The sequence below is a fragment of the Ambystoma mexicanum genome, chromosome 13 (assembly GCF_040938575.1).
Source record: "Ambystoma mexicanum isolate Mex_15411 chromosome 13, UKY_AmexF1_1, whole genome shotgun sequence".
In the NCBI taxonomy this organism is placed as follows: domain Eukaryota; kingdom Metazoa; phylum Chordata; class Amphibia; order Caudata; family Ambystomatidae; genus Ambystoma; species Ambystoma mexicanum.
This window is the reverse complement of record NC_090938.1, coordinates 520,477,301-520,499,755: the sequence shown is the minus strand read 5'-3', so window position 1 is coordinate 520,499,755 and position 22,455 is coordinate 520,477,301. Positions and strand designations below refer to the sequence as shown.

Below are 22,455 nucleotides of genomic sequence, written 5' to 3'. Positions count from 1 at the left end.
CAGAATCTCTGTTGAACATTAATTTTTTAACTCTCTTCACATCTTTTGCTCTTTTAACAGAGGCGACGAAAAATTCTAATCACATATGCAAGAGATCGGGAACATGAGTCCAAATTCTAAGATATCTGATGACATTAAAAAATAAAAGCATTAGTAAGTAAATCATGACTAACGCTAGTGAACACCGGACTATCGTGACATTAGGATAAAAAGCGCTTAGTTCTTCAGCAGACATTTGCAAACGCACTAATATCCTGCCAGTTTGTCTCACCCTCCTCTCTTCCATTTTTTTCTCTCTTGCAGCAATCTCTTCTTAAGTGCAAGACACTAAGTACCAATCTGTACCTATTGAGCCAGGATATCCTACCGTCCAGCAGATGATAATTTTTTGAGCCACCCCCTTTCAAAACTTACTAAGTGAATCTTGTTATATCATTTAACTAAGTTGAAGGACTGGAATAAATGCGGACAATGCGGAAAAAGGTGACCACACAAGTATTATTAATATAAATATTGCATGTATTTGTCTAATGATTAGATGCTTGAACTACCATTACTATAAAGGAAACCCTAAAGTGGTAAGAACTCCTCTTATTATCTAATTCTCAGAGCTGTGCAATGTTATTGAACATGCTTGAAATTATATAACAGCACTAATAGTTGCTGTTAGTCTCTGCAATGTTTTTAGCTGGCTATTACGATTGAAAGTATAAGACTCCATCTCAACAGTGTGTTACTAAGATACTGCTGAACCCTGAAAGAGCTTTTAATTAATACTATACTGATACCAAGAAAACCTGTCCCCTGAAGTTCTGTCATTAGTATAATTTTATACGGAAGAACGAAACATGTTGGGCTTACCCGTAATGTTTTATAAGACAGATGCAATAATTAGACATTAGTTGTCAGAGTGAACTACAATTTAGTATGTTTATGATATAAAGAAAACTTCATAAGCTAGGCTCAAGACGTGTCTATAATAATTCAGTTATTGTGTGTAGGATAGCAGACTTTTTTTGAACAGTTGCCTTTGTTGTGTCTTCTTTTTTAACCTTTAACTAAACAATAGTATTTGAACTTGGGAAATTAAATTGCACATGTCACTTTAAATGGGTTGCACTAGTCACTTTATGGCAAAGAAGAAAATTGTAACAATTTGATTAAAATGTATATTTTATGTGTTTTTAAAAGAATGCATTAATAAAACATTTCTCTAAAACAATCTATTGCTTTCTCTTGTGGGTTATTATAACTATTTCATTACAAATGAATATGGATACATATGTTAATTCCTTCATATGTCAAGTATGAGATGTAAGCCACATGCATAGCGCAGAGTAGTTTGGGCCTGCCACCCTCTGCTCCGAGTACATTTGGAACGGGTTGCAAATTAATATGGGATGTGATTTCCTTGATGCCTGTTCTTCACTGGCTCAGGCTATGGGGCAATGAAAAACCAGTTCTTACTCATGAGTTAATTATTTTCATGATTGCCAAAGATATTGGTGGAAAGTTTCCATGGCCGAGTCACATCAAGAAACAAATGTTGGAAATTAATATCATACATTTGTACCCACCTCCTAATGTTATATCGCGAAGGGAGATAAGAGTGTGGACTACCCGTTTTCGTGATCATGCAGGCCTTATGAGAAAGAGTTTGCAGCTGGTGAAACCTAAGGATAGAATGCTGATGACCATCATGTCTCCTGTGTCGGGTGACTATAAGAGCTAACCCTTAACCACTAGATCGTGCAAGCCCATTTGAAAGAGTAAGGCAATCAGCACCATGTTTAACTAAATAGATAGGGCATGTTTGCCTTTTTAGAACGTTCATAGGACTGCACTGTCCTATGAAGGCTATACTATGAAGGCTATACTAACATAGCACACAAGCCCTTTTTAGCAGAATGAAAGTACTTTCATAAAGCTGAAAATGGCTTGTTTGTTGCATTAGTAGAACATTTATAGAACTAGGCATTTATAGGACAACCCCCTTAAAGTGGGTCTTAACCACCAGGTTGGCTGCCGAAAACACATGCTCAGGGGATTTGTTTTAAGCCCCAATGGCTGCCAAATACATGCAGCAGGTATCCACCTGGACTCGAGAATGAGCAAGGTGTGCTGAAAAAAGCCAGTATGTCATCCAGAGGACAGATGACAGCGTCCAGACCCTTGTCACAAGCCCAATGGTAGAACTTAGTCCATTAGCTTTTATACTGGGGCCTCCTGGCTTGCTGAATGATGTCCCAGTTGCCATCTGAAAATTGAGCATGCTGAAGCCTCAGCTGATCAGGAATCAGGCCACCAGGGTCAGTTTGGCTGGGTCTGTATGTTCTACAGCCCCGCCCTGCTGCGTTAGGAACCCCCTGCTGGGGATCGGAAGATGAACGGGACCCTGGGAGCACAACTGCAGCAGAGTAGAAAACCAGGGTCTCAAAGGCCAGTGGAGGGCGACCAGGATGAGGCGAAAGCCGACGCAAGCCTGGAACTTGCGTATGGTATGCTGGAGCAGAGGGGTGGGCGGGAATGCGCAACACCTGCTGCCGTGCCAGCAGATATGATGTGGAATTTATAATGTGCCTGTACACAAGTGTTTCTAGGTGCGACAAGACAAGGAGGTGGAAACAAAGGGAGGACAAAATAACGATCTTACTAGGCCTTGTATCATTCAGATCGCGCAAGTGCAGGGAAGGGAAGAAGTGCCACGGGGGAGGAGAAGTGCAGTTAACTCACAAGTTCAGCCAGCAGGTGGCTCATAAGTGCAGAGAGAAGGGACTGTAGGGTTGCAGATATGAGCCCGGAGGCAGTGCAAGGGCAACTAGACATGCAGGAGCCTGAGCCAGAGTTCAGAGGGTGACCAGGTGACCAGTGCATGGAGCAGTCAGGTACATCAGCAGGGGAGAGGAAGAGAGAAAGCGGAAGCGAAAAGGAAGGTCTTGAGTTGCTGCCAGAACTGGAAGTGGTTCTGCTCAAGTTTCAGAGAGGCAGGAGGCTGTTCCAGAGGGAAGCCCCAGCCGAGGAGATAGATCTGCCCCCAAATCTCTGTTTGGAGAAGCGTCTGACCCTGAGAGTTGGAAATGGAGGAGCGCAGAGCTCGAGAAGTAAGATGTTTTGGAAGAGAAAGCATCTCCCAGTGAACCCCGACCTGCCCATGAGGCAAATTGTAGGGACTTGGCATTCCGAAGAGATGCAAACAAGTCCAGGTCTGCGAACCCCCAGCGCTGGAATAGGGGCAACAAGGAGTCATTGTGCAACTTCCACTCGTAGGTGTTGAACCCCAAGTGACTCAGCTGATCCACTTCTACATTGCTGTTCCCAGGCCGAAATCCAGATCCTTTCTGTAGGAGCGTATTCCCAGATCATAACCGCCTCCATGTATAGCAAGGGGGGGGAACGCGTGCCTCCCTGCTTATTCAGGTAAAACATTGTAGTAGCATTGTCCGTCCTGACGAGAACAGACTTGTCCCTGATAAGTGGCAAGGAGGCCTGGAGGGCCAGGCCCACTGCCCTCAGCTCGAGCAGATTGATATGTAGGAGGGCTTTGGCCCTGGACCATGCTCAATGAACTGCATAGACCACCAGAGTAGCCCCCCCAGCCCGAAAGAGAGGAGTCCGTCGTCACCACAAGGGTAGTCTCCAGTCAGGTGAAGGGGGCTCACTGAAACATTGCCATCCATCAGCCAACAGCAAAGATCGGGCAAAAGGAGCAGTAGAATCGGGATCCTGTCAGACAGAGACCCCGAAAATCCAAATCCCAATTGGCTGCCTCATAGAGCTGGAGGTGCCTCATCTTTAGACAGGTGTGTTGTACAGTCAGCACGCAGGAGACCATCAGGCTCAGAATGTGCTGGAACCACCATGCCAAGGTGGTCGAGTTGCCCAGAAAGTGCACCACCGCCTTGTGGAGGGACCTAGTCTCTCAGGCGTGTGGAACACCCGCTCAACGGTAGTCTTACAATGCGCCCATAGGAAGACCAGATCCTGAGATGGGCATAACTGCGATAACCTCAGGTTGAGGGAAAACTCCAGCTGATTAAGTGTATCTGCCATTCTCTGGCAGGAGTGCAATACCGCTTCGGGGGACTCTGCCCTCACCAACCAATCATCCCGATATGTGCACAGGTGATGGCCCTCCAAGCGGAGAAGGCCCGCCACAGCATTCAACAACTTCGTGAAAACACCAAGGGCCGAGTTCAGGCCGCACTTAGTACTGGAAATGGTATGACATAATTGTGAACTGCAGAAATGTGCAATGCGGTCGATATATGGGTACATGCAGGTACACATCCTTGCGGTCCAGGGAACACATCCAGTCCCCCGCACACAGACTCGGCTATGTGCACGGGAGAAATCATCTTGAAGGGTTCCAGTGGTAAAGACAGGTTTACAAATGACAGGTCCACGACTACCCCCAGGGCACAGCTACTGGTTGTACTTGAGTACCGCAAAAATCCTGGAATAGTAATCGAAGCCCATATCTGCAAAAGGAATCTGTTCTATCGCCTGCATCTCTAAGAGAGACAGGACCTCCCGTAACAGAGCCGGTGACCCAATCTGACGGACAGGAGGAGAGGATGGTAGAGGCAAAGGAAGAAGAAGACTGAAGCCCGTGGAGACCACAGACAGCATCCACAGGTTGCTGAAAAGACACTTAGAAAAATCTAAAGTGAAATCAGGTATGTGTGGAGGCTTTCAAGGAGCAGACCTGACACTTATTAAGCAACAACATAGGAGGCTCCTCTGCCTCTAATAGGTTTGGACTCACACTTTTCTGGAGAATTCTGAGATTGTCACACATTAACGGCAATTCAAGCAATGTCAAGAAGAAGTTCATGGAGAATTCAACCAGACTTCAATAGTTATTCATAAAAAACAGGTACATTTTATTTAATACAAAATGGTTTTAAAAACAAACATCTAAAAACTCACCAAGTGACCAGTGTTTAAGAAAAGTGCTTAGTGCTAATAACCAGTTGGCTAACAATGTGCAAAATATGCGAAGTAGTTGTATCTCTTATAGATACTGCAATCACATTAAATTTACAAATATATACATATGAATCACTTCAGGGTTATTTAGACCTTGATGATTTAGTAAATGAAACCACACTAACAAAACCAGAGAATGTTGGTGTCAGGTAGCTCTATTTTTCTCTGCTAGTGGTGCCTTGATCAATGTGTACCTACAGTGCACCTCTTACACAGTTCTTATATTCTAATAGATACTTAGCATTAGTATCTGTAGTTGCCCAACATGTTTCATTCCTATTATTTTTTGGAGTTGGTGTTAGGAACTTCTTCAGGGGAGCGAATGGGTCGGTGCACAAGAGCACCCTGTGACCAATTTGCGGTGGTATCAGAAGAGAGCTTGACAAGTCGATATTGACGTAGCTGTGTGAGATCTTGAAGGTAAAAGCACAGGGGACAATAGAGTAAAGTAAAGGTCCTCAAATGCTTGTATTCAATACAAGTAGTCAAATCCAGGCCAACCTAAAGCCAAAGAAAAGCAGACCACATTTTCATTAGTGGCGGTCGCTAATAGGGTACATCATTCATCATTTAAATAATTAGATGTACTAAGGTGCTTACCGTCTGTTAATGCCGATAAGTCATCCTAAAGGGGCTGCATTTAATCTCAGTGTAGCAGTCCCGTTAATCCCTAGAAATATACAAAAAGACAGACACATATTCCTATAATCCCATGTCGGAGACAACTTCAGTTTTACTTGACTATACATAGGTCAACCCAAATTAAGACTTCCTTCATGGGTACCAGGAAGTTGTATAAGGTAGTCATCTTGTCGTTGTTATGAATAGATGAAGGCCAGGACTAGGAGTGGAGTCCTGAAATACGAACAATCAGAGGTTCAGTGAACTATAGCTGCGCTAATCACTTGTCTAATAGCTGGTAAAGTTCACCACTAGTATAAAGATGAAGCCTAAAAATTGCATGGATTCACTGAGCTTTCAGGAAAGTCATAACAACTAGTGTTCTGGTCGGGTAAATGCTGATGGTGTGAGCCGCTCGGTACTGTTACTTATGTTAATATGGGCCATATTGTGTATGAATTTACACGAACAAAAAGGCAAATAGTACAATTAAAAATAGATTATAGGTCGGTGTAACCACGGGTAGGAAGACCTGTGATGTCAAGATTAAGACACACAATAAGTCGGATGGAGATCACGCACGGGTAATACCAATGTAGCTATATATGGTCATCTAAGGTGTATCTCTGATGAATAAACGTAAATAGTTGTATTATAAGTGGTGTTATCAAAGTTTTGTAAAAACGGCGTTGGAGTACCTTAATGGCTCCTCTGTGTCATGCGTCGGTTCGCAGTAGCTGGTTGCGCGTCCTCCTGAAGCGGTGCAGGGAAAGCCATTGCTACGGTAAGCCAATCAAGCGTCTGACTACGCATGCGTGTGAATCGTAACGCTAATTTACAGCAGAACAAGGCAGGGTAAAGCAAAGCAAAACAAAACGAAAGGGGGGGGGGGGGGGGGGGACGGCCCGATCCAAACATTTGGAAATTAGTGTGTATAAATGAATATGGAAAACTCCTGTAATTTAGCGCACTAATTAAGCGATGTCGGGAAACCGTTGCTATGGTAACACGCCGTGCGTTCGCCAAATCCTGCATCTGACTGCACATGCGAATTCTCCATGAACTTCGCCTTTACATTGCTCGAATTGCCGTTAATGTGTGACAATCCCAGAATTCTCCAGAAAAGTGTGAGTCCAAACATATTAGAGGCAGAGGAGCCTCCTATGTTGTTGCTGAAAAGACACTTCCAGGTGTCCCACAGGAGAGCTGTGTTTTCTGACCCTAACGTCATTGCTTCTTGGCATCAGAGGCGGGGGCAGAGGAGGGGAGGGGAAAAACCCACGCAACATTCTCTGCTGATTCCCTCTGTTGTTGCTGGGTGACCTGTTAGACCTCCACGTACTGCAGTCTTTGAACTCCTTGAAGCCGATCAAAATGTTTGAGGTTTGAACTCGGTCCTACCCTGGGATTGAGGGAAGGATTTCTGACCTGGCTTTATCAGGATGGCTAAGGACTTAGCAGCTTGGGTGAAGGTTTTCTTCTTTGTCAATTCATCATCTGTGGATGAATTAAAAACGTCCACGTCCTTCAAGGGCAAATCTATGATCCGCTCCTGCACGTCAGATGAGAACTTTGTGGCCAGGACTTTGTGCAGTATGCACTGCTTTCACAATACAGGAACGCAAGGATTACCGTAGGTACATTCTGCATAGTGTGATGAATCCAATGGAGTCATCACAGATTCCCCGGCGATGGCCTCCTCCCATGTGGCCAGGACACGGCAGCCGCTACCTGGTCCTGGGGCGACTATATGAGGGAGGATCACACGGGAAGCGACAGCCCCCGGGGAGATGTCATGGCTTCATTGGATGATATGTGATATTCCCCATTTGTCTATGGAAAAGACCCCCTGATCCACAATACCCTAATGGTCTATTGCCATTCATCTGTTTACCCCCTTTAAGGGAAAGTAGATAAACCTTTTCCCAGCATCCTTCAGACCAAACTCCTATTCCTGGACTAAAAAGCAAAAGTTCAAAAGGATACCTTTGCACTTACAATTCCCCTTCATATAGAACTGATTTGTCATATGGAACCATTGAGAGAGATTTTCCAAATACTATGCATCAGTTGACATCAATGGACTCCAATTCCCACAACCACCTAAGTACTGGGACGAGGAGGATGAAGGAAATGATGCAGAGCAGAAGGAGCCTCAAGCTCAATAAGCGCGCTAGTTGTTTGGTGAAAGCACCTGTGTGTGGGACATTTAAAAATGGACCCCAAACTATGAGATGCGGCTCAAGAAAAGACGCATCTCCCTCAGAGGTGTGCGGAAGCTGGAGGTATGAGCCAGTGCGGCAGAACAAAGGGGCTCACCACCAGAGAAGGAAAGTAACATTGTGCAAGCAGGTTGTGCTCTGGAGATGCCAGCAACCGGGACAGGATTCCCAGGAGTTTGGCAGCTGGAAGAAGCAGCGTTATCCTTACTGGGACATGAAGGAAAGCAGGCGTGCAGGAGCGGAGCCACGAGAGAAGCCAGAGAGACATCACAGCAGCCCACAGTGGGAAGCAAGCGGCAAAGCTATGTCGTTATAAGAGCGAACGGGACGAAAGATGCTACACGGAACCGGTGAGTCAGCCCAAGCAAAGTGGAGACCAAGGGGCATTTCAGCGACCGCGCCAAACACAATTTGAACATTTTAAATCCGCAGACACAGAAAGAATAAGAAGATTGTTTGCGAGTCAAAAGGTCAGAGTACAAATCCGAACCCCAATAACATATAAATGCAAATGCTTGTAATGCAGATGTGGGGAAATCTTAAAATGAACATTGAAACAGAGAGATATACCGAACCAAGGAAGGTATATGCAGTTTGGGATGTAAATAGGAACTGTAATAAATGTGAAGTCCTGGCAGGGTAGCAGACAAGGCAGTTGGAAGTGATTATAGAGCTGTGGCAGGAGAGTATAGGAGGCCAATTGCAAATCTACAAGAAATAGCAAGAACAGTTAGTGTTTGTTGAATAAAGAAGGAACTTGTGTTAAAGAATGACTTACAAGGCTACACAGCTTTGTACCCAACAGGATGGTTGTGGGCCAAGAAAGATGCAAAGAACTGTTAGACCAAGAGACATTGTCATACCATTGAAGAATCCAGGGGAAGGGAATCACCGTCTGGAACCAAGATCTTTTTAATCTTGGAGAACTTTTATGTCAGAGCTGTTCTATTTTTATTTATGAACCCTTTTGCAAATACCAGGTTAAAGACATTGCCCTTCTCACTTTATTATTTTGTTTGTAGTGTGAGGGTCAGGATAGAATGTTTGGACACAAGGGCATATCCTGACACAGACATATACTTGATTTTAGGTAGGGAAACTCCTCTTGAGAGCAAGGTCCGAGAGGCATTTTCCAAACCCGTTTAAGTTAATAAAAGTCTTTAACCAAAAACATAACAACTTTGCATCCGGCTCTCATTTCTGACCCCTCACATCAGGTAGCAGAATTAGTGGCTTTAGTGGGTTTAACAGGTGCATTTAATTGATTAATTTAAAAATGCACTATATGTGAATGAACCCTGAATGGTAGATTCTCAAAGTGACAGTAAAAAAAAAGAAATAAAGCGCAGAGGATGTGCACAAAGGTGACCTGTGCATTTCGTGGGTGTTGTGCAGCAGCCAAACGATGTGCTGGCCAGTCACCTTACAAATATGAGTGACGGGAGCATGCTCTCAACACTAAATGTATGACAGGCTCCTATCACCCATGTGGATAGTCAAAGCACATTTAGCAATGACAGCACATTATGAAATATAAACAAACAAAACAGCATTTCTATACCTGTTTGGGGGATAGAAATGCAAGTGTGACAGCATGACGGGTCAGCAATGACGCTATAATGCTTTGTGCACCCCCTGTGAAGGCATCATGAAGCAAGACACAGAAAACAGATTCAATATTTACATAAAACACCTTTATTAACTTAAATGTCAGGATGGATAAAGGCCTAACTTGCCCTATCCTACGGTGGATTTTCCCTACCTAAATAAAACTAAGGAAAGTGTAGGTATGTCACTGACCAAAAGAAACAGTGTCCAACAAAGTTCTGAGCTTCTTCCGGCTCTCAACTTCCCTTCAGTTCCCTTCCCCCAAGTATAAAGTAGTTACAACAAAAAGTCTTAAAGTTACATCTCTTGAGTTCAGGATAAAATAGTTTAACCAGTACTCTGGGTTCCCTTCGCCAAGTTCCAAGTGAGACAGGTCCAAGCACAAAAAGAAGCTTGGTCACAAGTCAATAAAGAGATCAAGTCTCAGGGTTCCCTTCACCAAGTCTTACCTTCAGCACAAAAAACCCTTTGTCTCTATAAAGTTCTTTGTCACTCTTGTGTTTTCTTGTATGATGAAATTGTGACTGTTGAAATAAATCTTCCAGCTTTGTTTTAATATTGAAAGTTCACAATTGTTTCAGTTGCATGCATTTTTAGTATACAGTATTTAATGGCTTTGTTTGAAATTAAAGTTCCATCTTAATTCTGAACTTAGTATGTAACAGTTCTGCTTTCTTATGAGGTTTCCACCAAGTTCTGTTTTCAGGAAAACAGATATTGTATTCAGTTTAGTCTTCAAATGGTGCAGGTAGCCTTTATTAATGTTTTCCTTCAGTTTGATATTCATGAAATATAGTTTAAGTTTTGTTTTTCAAAAGGCATGGATTGCACGTAAGATTTTCTTTCAGTTCGAGATTTAGAAAGAACACGTTTTGCATTCAGAAGGCCTTTCATTCAACCTGTAGTGTATTATGTTCATCATTCACTTCAAACGTAATATTTAACCTTCAGAGACTTTCGAAAACGTGTCTTTTCCCACACAAAGTATTCTTAGGTATTTAAATTCGAACAACAGATTGCACCGGAGACATTCGAAAATGTGTTTCTTCAAACAAGCGACCACTCCAGTACAATATATTTCTCACTTGGTTCAATTTAATGCTTGCGCACCGGGTTTCCTAATGGAAACAAGTTCACCAGTCGCTTTTAAAGGCTTCACAGCATTCTGGATCAGGCTGTCTTCTGCTCCTCATACCCAACTGCCTTCTGCTCCTCATACCCAGGGTCTCACACCTGCCCCTCAGATCTATGTCTCAGCACAGGGAAACAAGCATTTTGAACGAACAAGGGACAGCACCTCTCCACACGGCTACCTTAGTAACGTTCAGGTTTCCACAAAGACCCTGTATCAGCGACAATTAATACGAGCTGTAAGGAAGCTCCAGTTTACACAGTGACCCCTAAATTTAGGAGCTTAAAGGGAGAAATTGCTTTGCAAGCCAGGCCCTTTGGCACAAACATTGGCAAAATGGAACTGTCCGTGAAAATTGGACTGCGCTAAATTCCAGGTTTGGCTCACTGCATTTGTTCTGCCGATTTCGAGCTCGAGTGACATCTCATTTTCCTAATATTTTAACATGAGCTGTTATTCGACTAGATCAGCAAAAGGACTTGCTGACTAGGAGAAGACGGATTTGGAAAAGCTTGGAGGGGAGAGTTTGCAAAAGAGTCAATTCTGAAGCCTCCACATGAGTGGTATCCAAGAGGAAAAAATGAAGATAAATTAGGGGGAACTAAAGGATATTAGCATTCATTTCTAAGATCACATTCGTAGAAAAGAAAATAGAGTGGGACGTTTCATGTGAAGTGCAAGATGACCTGATAGACCAGTAAAGATCGTTCCATGAGGACATCATCCACCATCCTAGCCAGAAGCTCTAAAGGAAGATGCCAGTGTTCTGAAACCACTGTGGCCCTTGAGACAGATGTGCAAAATATTCTGTGGGTGAATGGAAATCAATTCCCCTGTCATAATACATTTTCTCCTAGAGGTTCTCATCCCTCTCAATAGACAGTGAGCAACATTCTTTACACTCAGTCTTCGGGGCTGTGAGGAGAGAAGACAATGCTCGGGACAAAAATGGTGAATGGGGAGAGGAGTCACCTTCAGAGTGTGCTTTGTCAAACTTCATATCGTCTGCCTCCTATACTGTAACATGCAGGTGGCTAGAATTCCACTTAATGAAATTAATTTAGGCATTTTGATTTCCAACGGCAGTGAATCAGAGCTCTGTTTACCTCCAGTGCTAATGGGAATAGTGCCCCTCACTAAAACCACAATGATACAGATTTTCAGACATGTCGGTTTTAAAGCACAATCCCAATCTCTCTCTTTTTGCCATTATATATTATTAATGTCCCTTCCAGAATGTATACACTACCTTTTTGCACTCAGAATATTCAGCCTTGGCGGCTTAAAATCAATTCGCCAATAGATAAATGTCCCAAAGCTAAAACCAAATTAAAGTGCCATGAAGTGATGAACACAAGGGGCCTCATTTCAAGTTTTCCAGTACAGTAACAACGGTTCCGGTTAGCTTGCCAGTACCGTTGTTACCGTACTGGCAAAGTACGAGCTCTGCTCGCAGGTGACTTTTCGCCGGCCAGGTCTGACCTGGCGGGTGGACCGGCACCTGCGAGCAGACCATGCCGGATGCACTGGCACCATTCTGAATGGGAAGCATTTTTTACTGGCGTCTGGGAATGGGCAATTACGGACGGGGCCGTAATTACCCAGTAATTGCCCATTCCCGGAAAAAAAAAACCTCCGGTGGCAGCTGTGCAGGGTTTTACCGCCACAGCTACCGCTGAAGTCTTAATGAGGCCCAATATGTCTTTTTTATGTATTCAATGTGCGGTGTTCTAGCGAGGCAACCCAGGAACACTTAAAGCTAGCTCCATGAGGAAAGACAAAAAATCTGAACAGAAACCCCAGAAAAAAAGGTATCCATTTTATTCGACCAGCCAGAGACATAACAAAACCGAATGTCTAAATTGATGTTTACTGAGTCATCAATAACTTTACAATGGCGGTGAAAATTTCTCCACACACAAACACAAGGGTGGTCGAATAATATGAAGGTAGAAGCAAAGTGTGGACCGTTTTGAGTTTCTAGTCAATACTGCTTGAGTTTCGTATTATCAACACAGACCCATGCCCCCTATTTTTTACTTAAAGGAATGGTTCGGTCAACATTTTTCATTGCCCCTACGGGTCGGCCATGTGTTTTTAAGCCTAAGTCGCTCAATTTTAGAAACATTTCCTATGGACCTTAACCGAGTTTTCGTCCATTAAACGCACGCGAAAACAGGCACCAGGGAGCGGCCATTTTGTGATAATCCTATCATTTCCCCCCATCGCCCTGGCTGACCTGCTTTTGCGGCACTAAATCATATCCCCCGCCCATGAGCCTGTCATCAGCAGACGCGTACAGCCCATTTCACAACGCCAAAGCACGTCTCGTGTCAACATTCGTTGCGCTTCAGCTAATGACATGTCGCCATGGAAATGGCAGGACGCCTCTTTCCTCAATAAGTATAAACAGACCATTTCACAACACACAGCAGCAGATTTTCGATTCCATTCCTCTCTCTGTGTTACTTTGAGTATTCTGTGACTCGTTTCTGTGCTCTGGTCAGCTACCTTCGTTGCTTGTAGCCCGTGTGGACAGATACCAGTACCACTGCTATCAATTATTTTAGTTTGTGCAACACACAATGGATACAATAATGCCCTACATGTACGAGCCCGAGTATACCGAGGAGGAACTACTGGAAAGGGAAACACGCGAAAACGATGGGGCTTCGGACAGCAGTTGGCAGGACGAATCAACGGATGAAGACACTGGACCTAGTCGCATGGACGGTGTTTCCACCTGGTGCACATGCAATCGGTGCGAGCTAATGCCAACCGAGGAGGAGAACTGCTGCTGCTGTGAAAACTCGGGATCCCTGGCCTACATTTCGGAAGGCGAGCCACGGCCGCAATGCATCACCGAGCTGCCAGACTTCAGGGCAGCCTGCCTCACACGGTCCGTGTTGAGGATAATGATGGTGCTTATGCACTAACTTCGCGCAACTGTTCGTCCTCGTAATCCGAGTAACGAGTAAGTATACTCTGCTTGTCATGCCACTCCCATTTCATGGGCTTCTACTTTATCCAAAATTACATATACATATCATTGTAACGCATGAAAGTCTTTCATTAGTGTGCAGTGTCTAGATAGCATTTGTCCGAGCAGAATGCCATTAGTTACAAGAATTGTCATTGACAACAAACGTTTATTAAACTTATCTTGGTCATTTAAAAACAGTTTGTATCATTCTTTTTCACAGGTGGTACAGGCTGTTGGCCTATCGTTCCTTGACATGGTGGCTTCACGGGAGGCTTGGACACCGCGTTCGAAGAGTGATACCCGCCTGTGCCGTTCGTGCCAGAAGAGAAACGTTCCCGAGTGACAGCGGTCAGTACAGGGGATTTTCTCTCGCTAAGCTGCAACCTGAACTGTACAATGTGTAAAGTTTTGTATTTTTGGGTCATCAAAATAAGCTACAAAATAAAACACCACATATATTTTAACAACGGTTGTTTCGATTTTTTAAATCAATCAAGTGTCTCTCCATTCAAGGATGGACGTCAGACACCTGTGCTCGGAATGGGTGAAGTTCAGGCCGCTGTGAAGCGGGGTGGTCACTATCTAAGCTAACATAATATATTATCAATAATGCATGCACTAAATAGCACTTGTTCAAAGTCTTTCAGTCGGTTATGCCTCTATAAAAGTCACACATATATCAATACTATCAATGAACATTGGATTATACAGGCCTTAGGTCAAGGGTCTTGACCACTATAATAGAGTGTTTGAAGTGTGGGTCTGTGCTCACAAGAATCTCCGATATGTGGCATTTGTTATTGATAGTCAACGATATACTGCAGTAGGGGTGTAATGTTAGTTGAGGATCTGCTAGGTGGGCATCATGGCGTGGTCAGTGGTATGGCACATGAAGAGAATACCTTGCAGGAACACAGCGTCAGAATGGCAGTAAGTTTCCACTGGCGAGGGTGTGTGGGCAAGGACACGTTTGTGGAGATGAACGAGCCATGTGCTTGGTTCAGGCCGGTTCACATGCAGGACCGTGATCTCAGAGAGTGATGTGTTACATTTATTAGCTGTTGCAAATATCTCTGGAGTTTTACAGTCAGAGTGGGAACGAGGATGTGGGCCATGTGCTCTGCGCGCTGTACTATCGCAGTGAGGCCTGGTCACCAAAATGGAGTGGAAAGGGGATACAAAAATAGATGCCCCGTGTCCTGCTCAGTGTTCCCATCTATGCGAATGTCATGCAAAGTTAACATCACATAAGGGCAAGGGACGGGCGCAAACGGCCAAGGTGCCAAACAGCATGTACACTTCAAAAAGGTATCCCACGCCCAGGGGCCACCGCTCACATGGCCTCCTCAGACCCCATGTCTCCAGGCAGGCCTCCCCTGAGGCAGGCCGCCCCTCTGCAATAAACATAATACCACGACATACACACGTCATTCATTCACAAACACACCCCTGTTTCTAATACTTTATAAACCACTTGATATGTCTCATGAGAACATCTTTGTGCTTTGCAAGTCAACTCCTGAACCTTCTACCTGAGGAGCACTGAGATCTATACTAATCTGCTCGTCGCCGTGCTATATGTGACCGCTTCGAGCAAACTCGTCAGTGTGCTACCTGTGGCCATCTACCTGTTCTCCTGCAACATACTGCTCGGCCTTCTGAATCCAACTGTTTGTTGGTCAAGGTAAGGCCATGTATCCTAGTCATATTTTGGTCATTTTTACATTTCAATCTATTTGCTATAACAGTACCCAATAGAGCTATGGTCATTGGTCTCATTGCTTTTGACTTGAGTTTCAATTGTTATGCTATCAATAGATCTATTTATTTTCATCTGTGTCAATTGTCATCGAATTGCATCCTTCGTCCAGTCTATAATGTAAGCATGATTCCTTTTCGTGCAAGACAGAACATCAAAGGGACGAGTCACATGTTCAGAGTTTAGTCACATAATTTAAAAAATGTCTGTAACTTATGCAAATACTAAGCCGCACATGATGAACTGGAATAGTTCCGGCGACCAAAACAAACGTTGCATTGAGCATGGTATGGTTCATTTACTTTTTTATGACATTTTTATTCATCAAGGTTTTATAATAATCTTGATATTTACTTTTCAGAATTTTCAACAATGCCTGCCTGTTCGATTAGCGGTTGCCCTTCGAAGACCCATGCTAAATCTGAAGGGACTACAATGCATGTGTTCCCGAAAACTGTTGATCGAATAAGAGAATGGGTCAGACATTGTGGATATCCACTGGATGAGCTGGAAAGTAGAGTCCAACAAGTCTTTGAAGACAAGAGGGGTGATCAATACCGCATCTGCAGCGGCACTTTCCCTCGAACATGTACACCACATCTTGGGTAACAAAGAAGAATAAACGGCGATCGACACGAAAATTGCTTGCAAACGCTATTCCCACTCTATTTGACCACAATCCGCCGCTGGTGAGTCAAGTGTCCGTTTTTAGCTTTAGGCCTTGCGGTAGTGTGTAGGTAGCGGAATGGATTCATTGATATTTTAGGTGTTGTTTCCAATTTGTAATACTTTCGAAATTGATATGAGTGTATAGCTTTTTGAATAATGACATTTACCAATATATTATTTTTAGATTTTATAACCCACAAACGAAATCTATATATGGGCACAGGGAACTGTGCTATTTTGCGCATTACTCAAGTATTCTGTCTCCTTACATGGCAATTTTAAATATTGACATTTCATTATCAAACAATAATTTACCTTTACAACTTCTTGACTATCCCTTGAATCTGAAGCAAAAACATTCTACTTCCGTCAAGTGCTCGCAGTTATCAACCACTTCTAGCACGTATCAGGTAATCATACTTGGCTATTCCGCTACAGACTTGTTTTATGCATGTCAAGTAATGGTTTGTATGTATCGTGTGATTATTGTACCAGTTGTTTGGTTAGTGCTTTCCAATTGATATACACCTTAGTTGTCGTCCCCTGGTGTTTGTTTTCAGTTATGATTAGTGTTATCCATACTGATGCAAGTACTGTCTTTCAGGCAGATGCTGAAGCGTCCACCTCATTGACAACAGCCCTAGATGTTCTTCAGCAGCCCGAGGTATGGATACTGACAGCTCAACTGACCGTGATCATCAGGACTGGAACACTTGTCGTTTGATTGTTCTACACCATGTTTCATTTGTGGTTAGCCGTTGATAGGTACCTGTGCGGTCGACCCCAAGCGTGTGTTGCGTTTTCAATATTGTAATCCTTACTAATGCAAATAATATGTTTCAGGCAGTTGTTGAATCGTCAACCCACGCACTTGATGCAGAGCCTGACATTCAAGTAATTCTGGTGGAAGCGGGACCATGCGGATACGAATCGGCGCAACAGCTTTCGGAAGTGCGCACCACATTGACAACAGCCCTAGATATTCTTCAGCAGCATGAGGTATGGATACTGACAGCTCCATCGAGCGTGATCATATAACGTGATTCCATTTGCTATACTTTCTTCCCTATTAACGCAAGTACTGTGTTTCAGGGAGATGATGGAGCTTCCACTACAATCACAAGATCCCATTTAGATGATGCAGATGTAAAGAAATCGGAGAAATAAGTCGATTAAATCTGATCATTTTTAAATATTCCTTGATTCATTTAGACAATGCAACATTTGTGGTTATCTCTTTATATGTACCTGTGCCGTCGACCCCAAGTGTGTGTTATGTTTACGATATTGAAAACCATACTAACGCAAGTACTGTGTTTCAGGGAGTTGCTGATGCCTCCTCTTCAATACTATCATTAGTGGCAGTCCATGCAGAGCCAGAGGTATGGATACTGACGGCTCCATCGAACTAGGTCATCAGAGCTCGAATACTTGTCGTTTGATTGTTCCACACAATGTTTAAATCGTGTTTGGCTACTGAGATGTACATGTGTGTTCGTCCTCACGTGCGTTTTATGCGAACAATATTTTGATACACAGTAATGAAAATACTATGTTTTAGGGAGTCGATGGAGCCTCATTCCGTGCTGCCTATGCGGAAACAGAAAATAAAGTTGTTGCAGCGCAAGAGGAAAGGGAGACATGCGGATACGTGTCGGAGCAACATCGTGCAGATGTTGAAGGTCAAGTCAAAAAAGTTGCAAAGAAAAGAAACCAAAATAAGGTTAGTTACAAACAGTTCATAACTTTAGAATTTTTTTTGTGCTGGGGACTATTTTATGTTTTTTTTAAAGTCAATTGTACTATACTTTATCTTGTGTTTAAACTGAACATCCCTTTTCCAATCTGTCCTCTAGTTACCCGTGGGTCTAGGAACTATACATACACAGACAGTGAAGCGAATGAGAGATGTTGCTTGCCAGACCATTTACACTATGGAGGCTATGGAGGAACTATTAATTCAGACGCAGCGTGTTGAGACTCGGGATGCTCATGTCCAATGTACAGAAAATGAAATGAATGTGTCCGGAGAATCCAGCAAAGTTGTATTGGACCATTGCTACAGTACGACCGCACCACTGCAACAACATGATACTGGATGTATTGAAGATAGCTCTGAAGTAGTCGCAGATCAATTTACACAATCTACACCCGCCAAAAAATTGCCACCAAAAAAGCTGCCAACATTGTTGTGTTCTCCCATCAATGTTGAAGGAGCAGATGTTGAAATGACAGAGAATGAACCAGCAGCAGCATTCACTTACGCATCAGAACTTGATAGCAGCAATATTTCTTTCAAATGTGGTGATATGTCCTCAACGTCACAGACCGAAACCACTTTGACGCAGGATGACAGTCTAATCAAAGAGGACAAATACATAGTATTCGACAGTTGTTTGATGGATATTATAAGTATGCTGAAATGTGGGCATTCCGTCAGAGGGAAAGTATGTGGGAAGCCATTGATTCATGTGACAACGTCACAATACATGCCGCCTGTAGATTACATCATACGTTCTCATGGTCTGCACAACCGATGCTAGGGAAACTGCCAGCAGGCAATCTACTGTGTGCAGCTGCATCACTTTATAGTGGCTCCAGTTTTAGAAAGTTAAAGTCTTTCTTTCAGTTTGTGGGACTCCATTTCATTTCAAAAACGCAGTACTACAAATACTAACATGATTATCTGTTTCCATCCATTAGTGATGCTTGGAAAATTGAACAATTGTCTCTAGCAAGTACATTCGAAGACAAACGATTCAGGCTAGCCGGCGATGGACAGTGCGACAGCCCTGGATTTTCTGCTAAGTACTGCACCTACCACTTTCAGGACATGGATAGTAAGAAAATTGTGAGTTCGGTGGTCGTGCAGGTAACACAATGTACATCCTCAGTGGCCATGGAGAAACTAGGATTTATAAAATCAGTGGAATATCTGCAATGGAGTGGAATGCACATCGACCTCATAGCCACGGACAGACACGTTTCAATTGCCAAGACAATGAGAGAGCAGTTCCCACATATTAAACATCAATTTGACGTATGGCATCTTGCTAAATCAATCAATAAGAAAATCTCGGCTGCAGGGAAAAAAAAGGTTTGAAAAGTATTTCAGAGTGGTCCCAGTCTATCAGCAACCATCTTCGGTGGAGCTCCAAAACTTGTGAAGGGTCAGTGGAAATACTACTTGAAAAATGGTGGTCACTGATGCACCACTGTACCAACGTGCACCGCTGGTCAGAAAACCTACATTTCCACCAATGTAAACATGGCCCTTTATCCCCAGTGGAGACACGGAAGAAGAAGTGGTTGAATCCATCTTCACCGACACACAAAGCCATTGAGAAGATTGTTTTCGATAAAACTATCAAGAGATTTGAGGGGACTGACAGAATTCTGTCACACTGGAGGTTTGGAGGTGTTCCACAATATGTGCCTAAAGTACAGGCCACAGCGCTTGCATTTCAGCATACAGGGCATGAGACATACGACTCTACTTGCCGTCTTGGCCCATAACGAGAATCTCGGCCGTGAACAATCTAGGACTAAGGGTAATGTAAGGATGCCTCGCTACACTAAGGCCTTTTCAAAAAGAAGTAAGCAATGGGTGATCAAACCAGTCTATGAGGAAATGGAGTTCGACTTTGTCAAAAGCCTTATTGTTGCTGTATTAGAGAAGCACAGATATGGAATTTTGAACGTTTCTGTGCAGAGCACTGATCCATTGCCACCCAACATTGCCACTGTGCCATGTCCACCCAAGGAGAGCTGGTTGTGAAGTACAAATCCTGGTTTAAATAATTGTAATACGATTGTCTTTTTGTAAATACATTTTATTGTACAGCGTGCATACAAAGTACGCTAACCCTAACCCCTACCTTCACCATCCTGGGTGCCGAACTACCTGGGTGTCATCTTTGAATTCTCTCTCTATTTACCTCATATTGCTGACCTTGTCTATATGCGTATGTATATATTTTTGTTGATGTGACTAATTTTCGCGATCTCTTATAAATGCTGGGAACTGTTAACCGAGGGGAGGCTTGCGAATTGCAAATAACAAACCAAACAAACAATAAATCTCACTTTCAACTCAACTCCTCGGGTACTTTATACTTTCCCTGACCTTCCCCAAAAAATTAAAAGTCTCAATAGTTATGGTTCTTTGGGGCTTCAAAGCTCGCAGACAATGAGGACAAAATTGGGGCCTTAGAACGCGCCAAGCGAGCTGTTGCAGATGGGAGAGAAGCCAGTTCGCATTTGCACATTGAGGCGCACTGCATAGATGGATTTGAAACTTCAGGTTCTCACAGATGGCTTTACTACGGGATGTTGCAAAGAAAGAATGTATGCTAATTTCTAGTGAAGGTCAGCGGCTTTGATTTTCAGCTCGCGCCCTGAAGAGACCCACAACTCACAATGGCAGCATTAGGTTCTATTGTTTTTTGACCTTGAGAGACAGGGACCATGCAGAAAGAACTTCATTTGAAGGAGGGTTTGGGGGGTGCAACAACGTAAGAGACGATAAGGCAGAAAATTGTTAAACTAGACCGAGTTTCATGTTAGTTCAGTATACGAAAAATCGTTGTCAAGAGCACAGTGGGATTTACGGACTGCATTACGCAGAGACACAATGGAAATTGCAAATATAATGTAAGTAACTCTTTAGACGCTTTTATACCGGAATGAAGAAATTAATGAATGGATGCATGAATAAGTGAATGAATGAAGAGCTTTGAAAAGGTTTGTGGGATCGTCCTTGTAGCGGGCACATGGGCAAGCAGGTCCACATTCCACAAGCATGTAGACAAAAAGTCGTTTCTCATTGTGTACCAACCTCGATTTATTTTGTTAGTTTTCGCATTGATTTTAGAGCCGAACATACTCCATTGCACTATCCTTGAAAGCAAATAGTTTCAGCTCGGACGTAATAAATAAAATGAATAATATTGATAAAGATCGGCAGGCGAGACTAATTATAAATGTTATGTTTTCAAAATAGGTACATCCTTCCATTTTGCCCCTGCCACCAGTTTCAGACACCGGCAAACGGTTTCTTCAGCCGCCAGCTGCAGCTTAATGTAAACAACTGCAGCATTCTGATGATCTTATGGGACGATCGCCAAGGGCCCATATGCCCTTACGCAGTACTAGCGGCTAGAGGCAACATATCAATCTTTACGCTGGCCTAGTGCCTACTTGATGGAACAGCCTTGCAGTTCAACGTGCGACAAAAGTGCCTTTTTGAACGAAAACCAACACCCTGTGTACCATAAATGAACAGCGCGTGACTCACGATAACATTTTAAGGATTTGCGGATAGAGATAAAAGAAAATAAATGACTTTCGGAGTTCATATGGCAATTGCAGAATATTCTATAAACATGTAATGTCAAATAAATGTACTTTACCAAATTTACTGTGTCGCTGTTTGATTTTAAAGTACAGTTTCATATTCCGAATTGTGGCGCGCTGTGTTGTGAGCTGATCCTTGTTGGTTTCCGGGTTCTGTGTGAAGTTGCGTAGAAGACGACTGGGCGCGTTTGCCTACGCAGCACAGTAACGTCACGGAGAGAGGCAGGGAACATGAATGTTTTGATAATGTCAGGCTCAGGGCCGGGGGTAGGATTTAGTGCCGCAAAAGCAGGTCAGCCAGGGCGATGGGGGAAATGATAGGATTATCACAAAATGGCAGCTCCCTGGTGCCTGTTTTCGCGTGCGTTTAATGGACGAAAACTCGGGTAAGGTCCATAGGAAATTTTTCTAAAATCGAGGGACTTAGGCTTAAAAACACATGGCCGACCCGTAGGGGCAATAAAAAATGTTGACCGAACCATTCCTTTAAAAAAGAATCATGACAATGTTTCCAAAACCAAGCACTAGATGGAAAAATAATGTGTAATGTGCACCTAGGGCAGATTGACACTGCACAATTTGTTTCTGAAATAAAACAAGTCAATTAAGTAATTTGTCTACTATTCAATTTTGAGGTTTCAACATTTTTTCCTATTAGAACAGAACAAATACAATATGATTGTGTAGTGCATCACTAGATATAAAGTGCTATTGGAACATAAAAGACACATTTACCTTCTTTTATTTGGTGAATTAAAGAACCAGATCCATCCAATTCATATCCGGACTGACTTCCATTTTGCTGTTCCACAGGATTGCTTAAAAATAAGGACAGGCTTTGTAAGAACAAATTAATTGCCACGATTACAAACAAGTTACGAAAAGTCGAAGTTTGTTTCAGTTAATTTTATAATGCATATTCTCTGCACACAGAAAACATTTTGTTAAATGATAGGCCTATATGTACAGGCAAACTTACCGGTAACTGTTTTTCTCCAGAATGGGTCTGGGGTGGATTCACATGCTGATGAACATTCCCTGTCGTCAGGCTGGGAATCCTCGGTAAAGAAAAAAATCTGTTTTAGTTTCACGTCTGAACTGTCTTTCTCCTAACAAC

The 22,455-nt window shown here is 43.1% G+C and overlaps 1 protein-coding gene across 5 annotated transcripts in view; it reads right to left on the bottom strand.

The window, feature by feature from the left end:
• The window catches only part of NBR1 (NBR1 autophagy cargo receptor), a 1,466,631-nt gene that overhangs the window by 186,946 nt on the left and 1,257,230 nt on the right, over positions 1–22,455 (bottom strand). For all 5 annotated transcript variants that reach the window (XM_069634202.1, XM_069634206.1, XM_069634204.1 and 2 more), the window contains one exon: positions 22,074–22,156. In XM_069634202.1, coding sequence (XP_069490303.1) covers positions 22,074–22,156 — 83 coding nt within the window. The remainder of the gene's footprint in view (positions 1–22,073; positions 22,157–22,455) is intronic.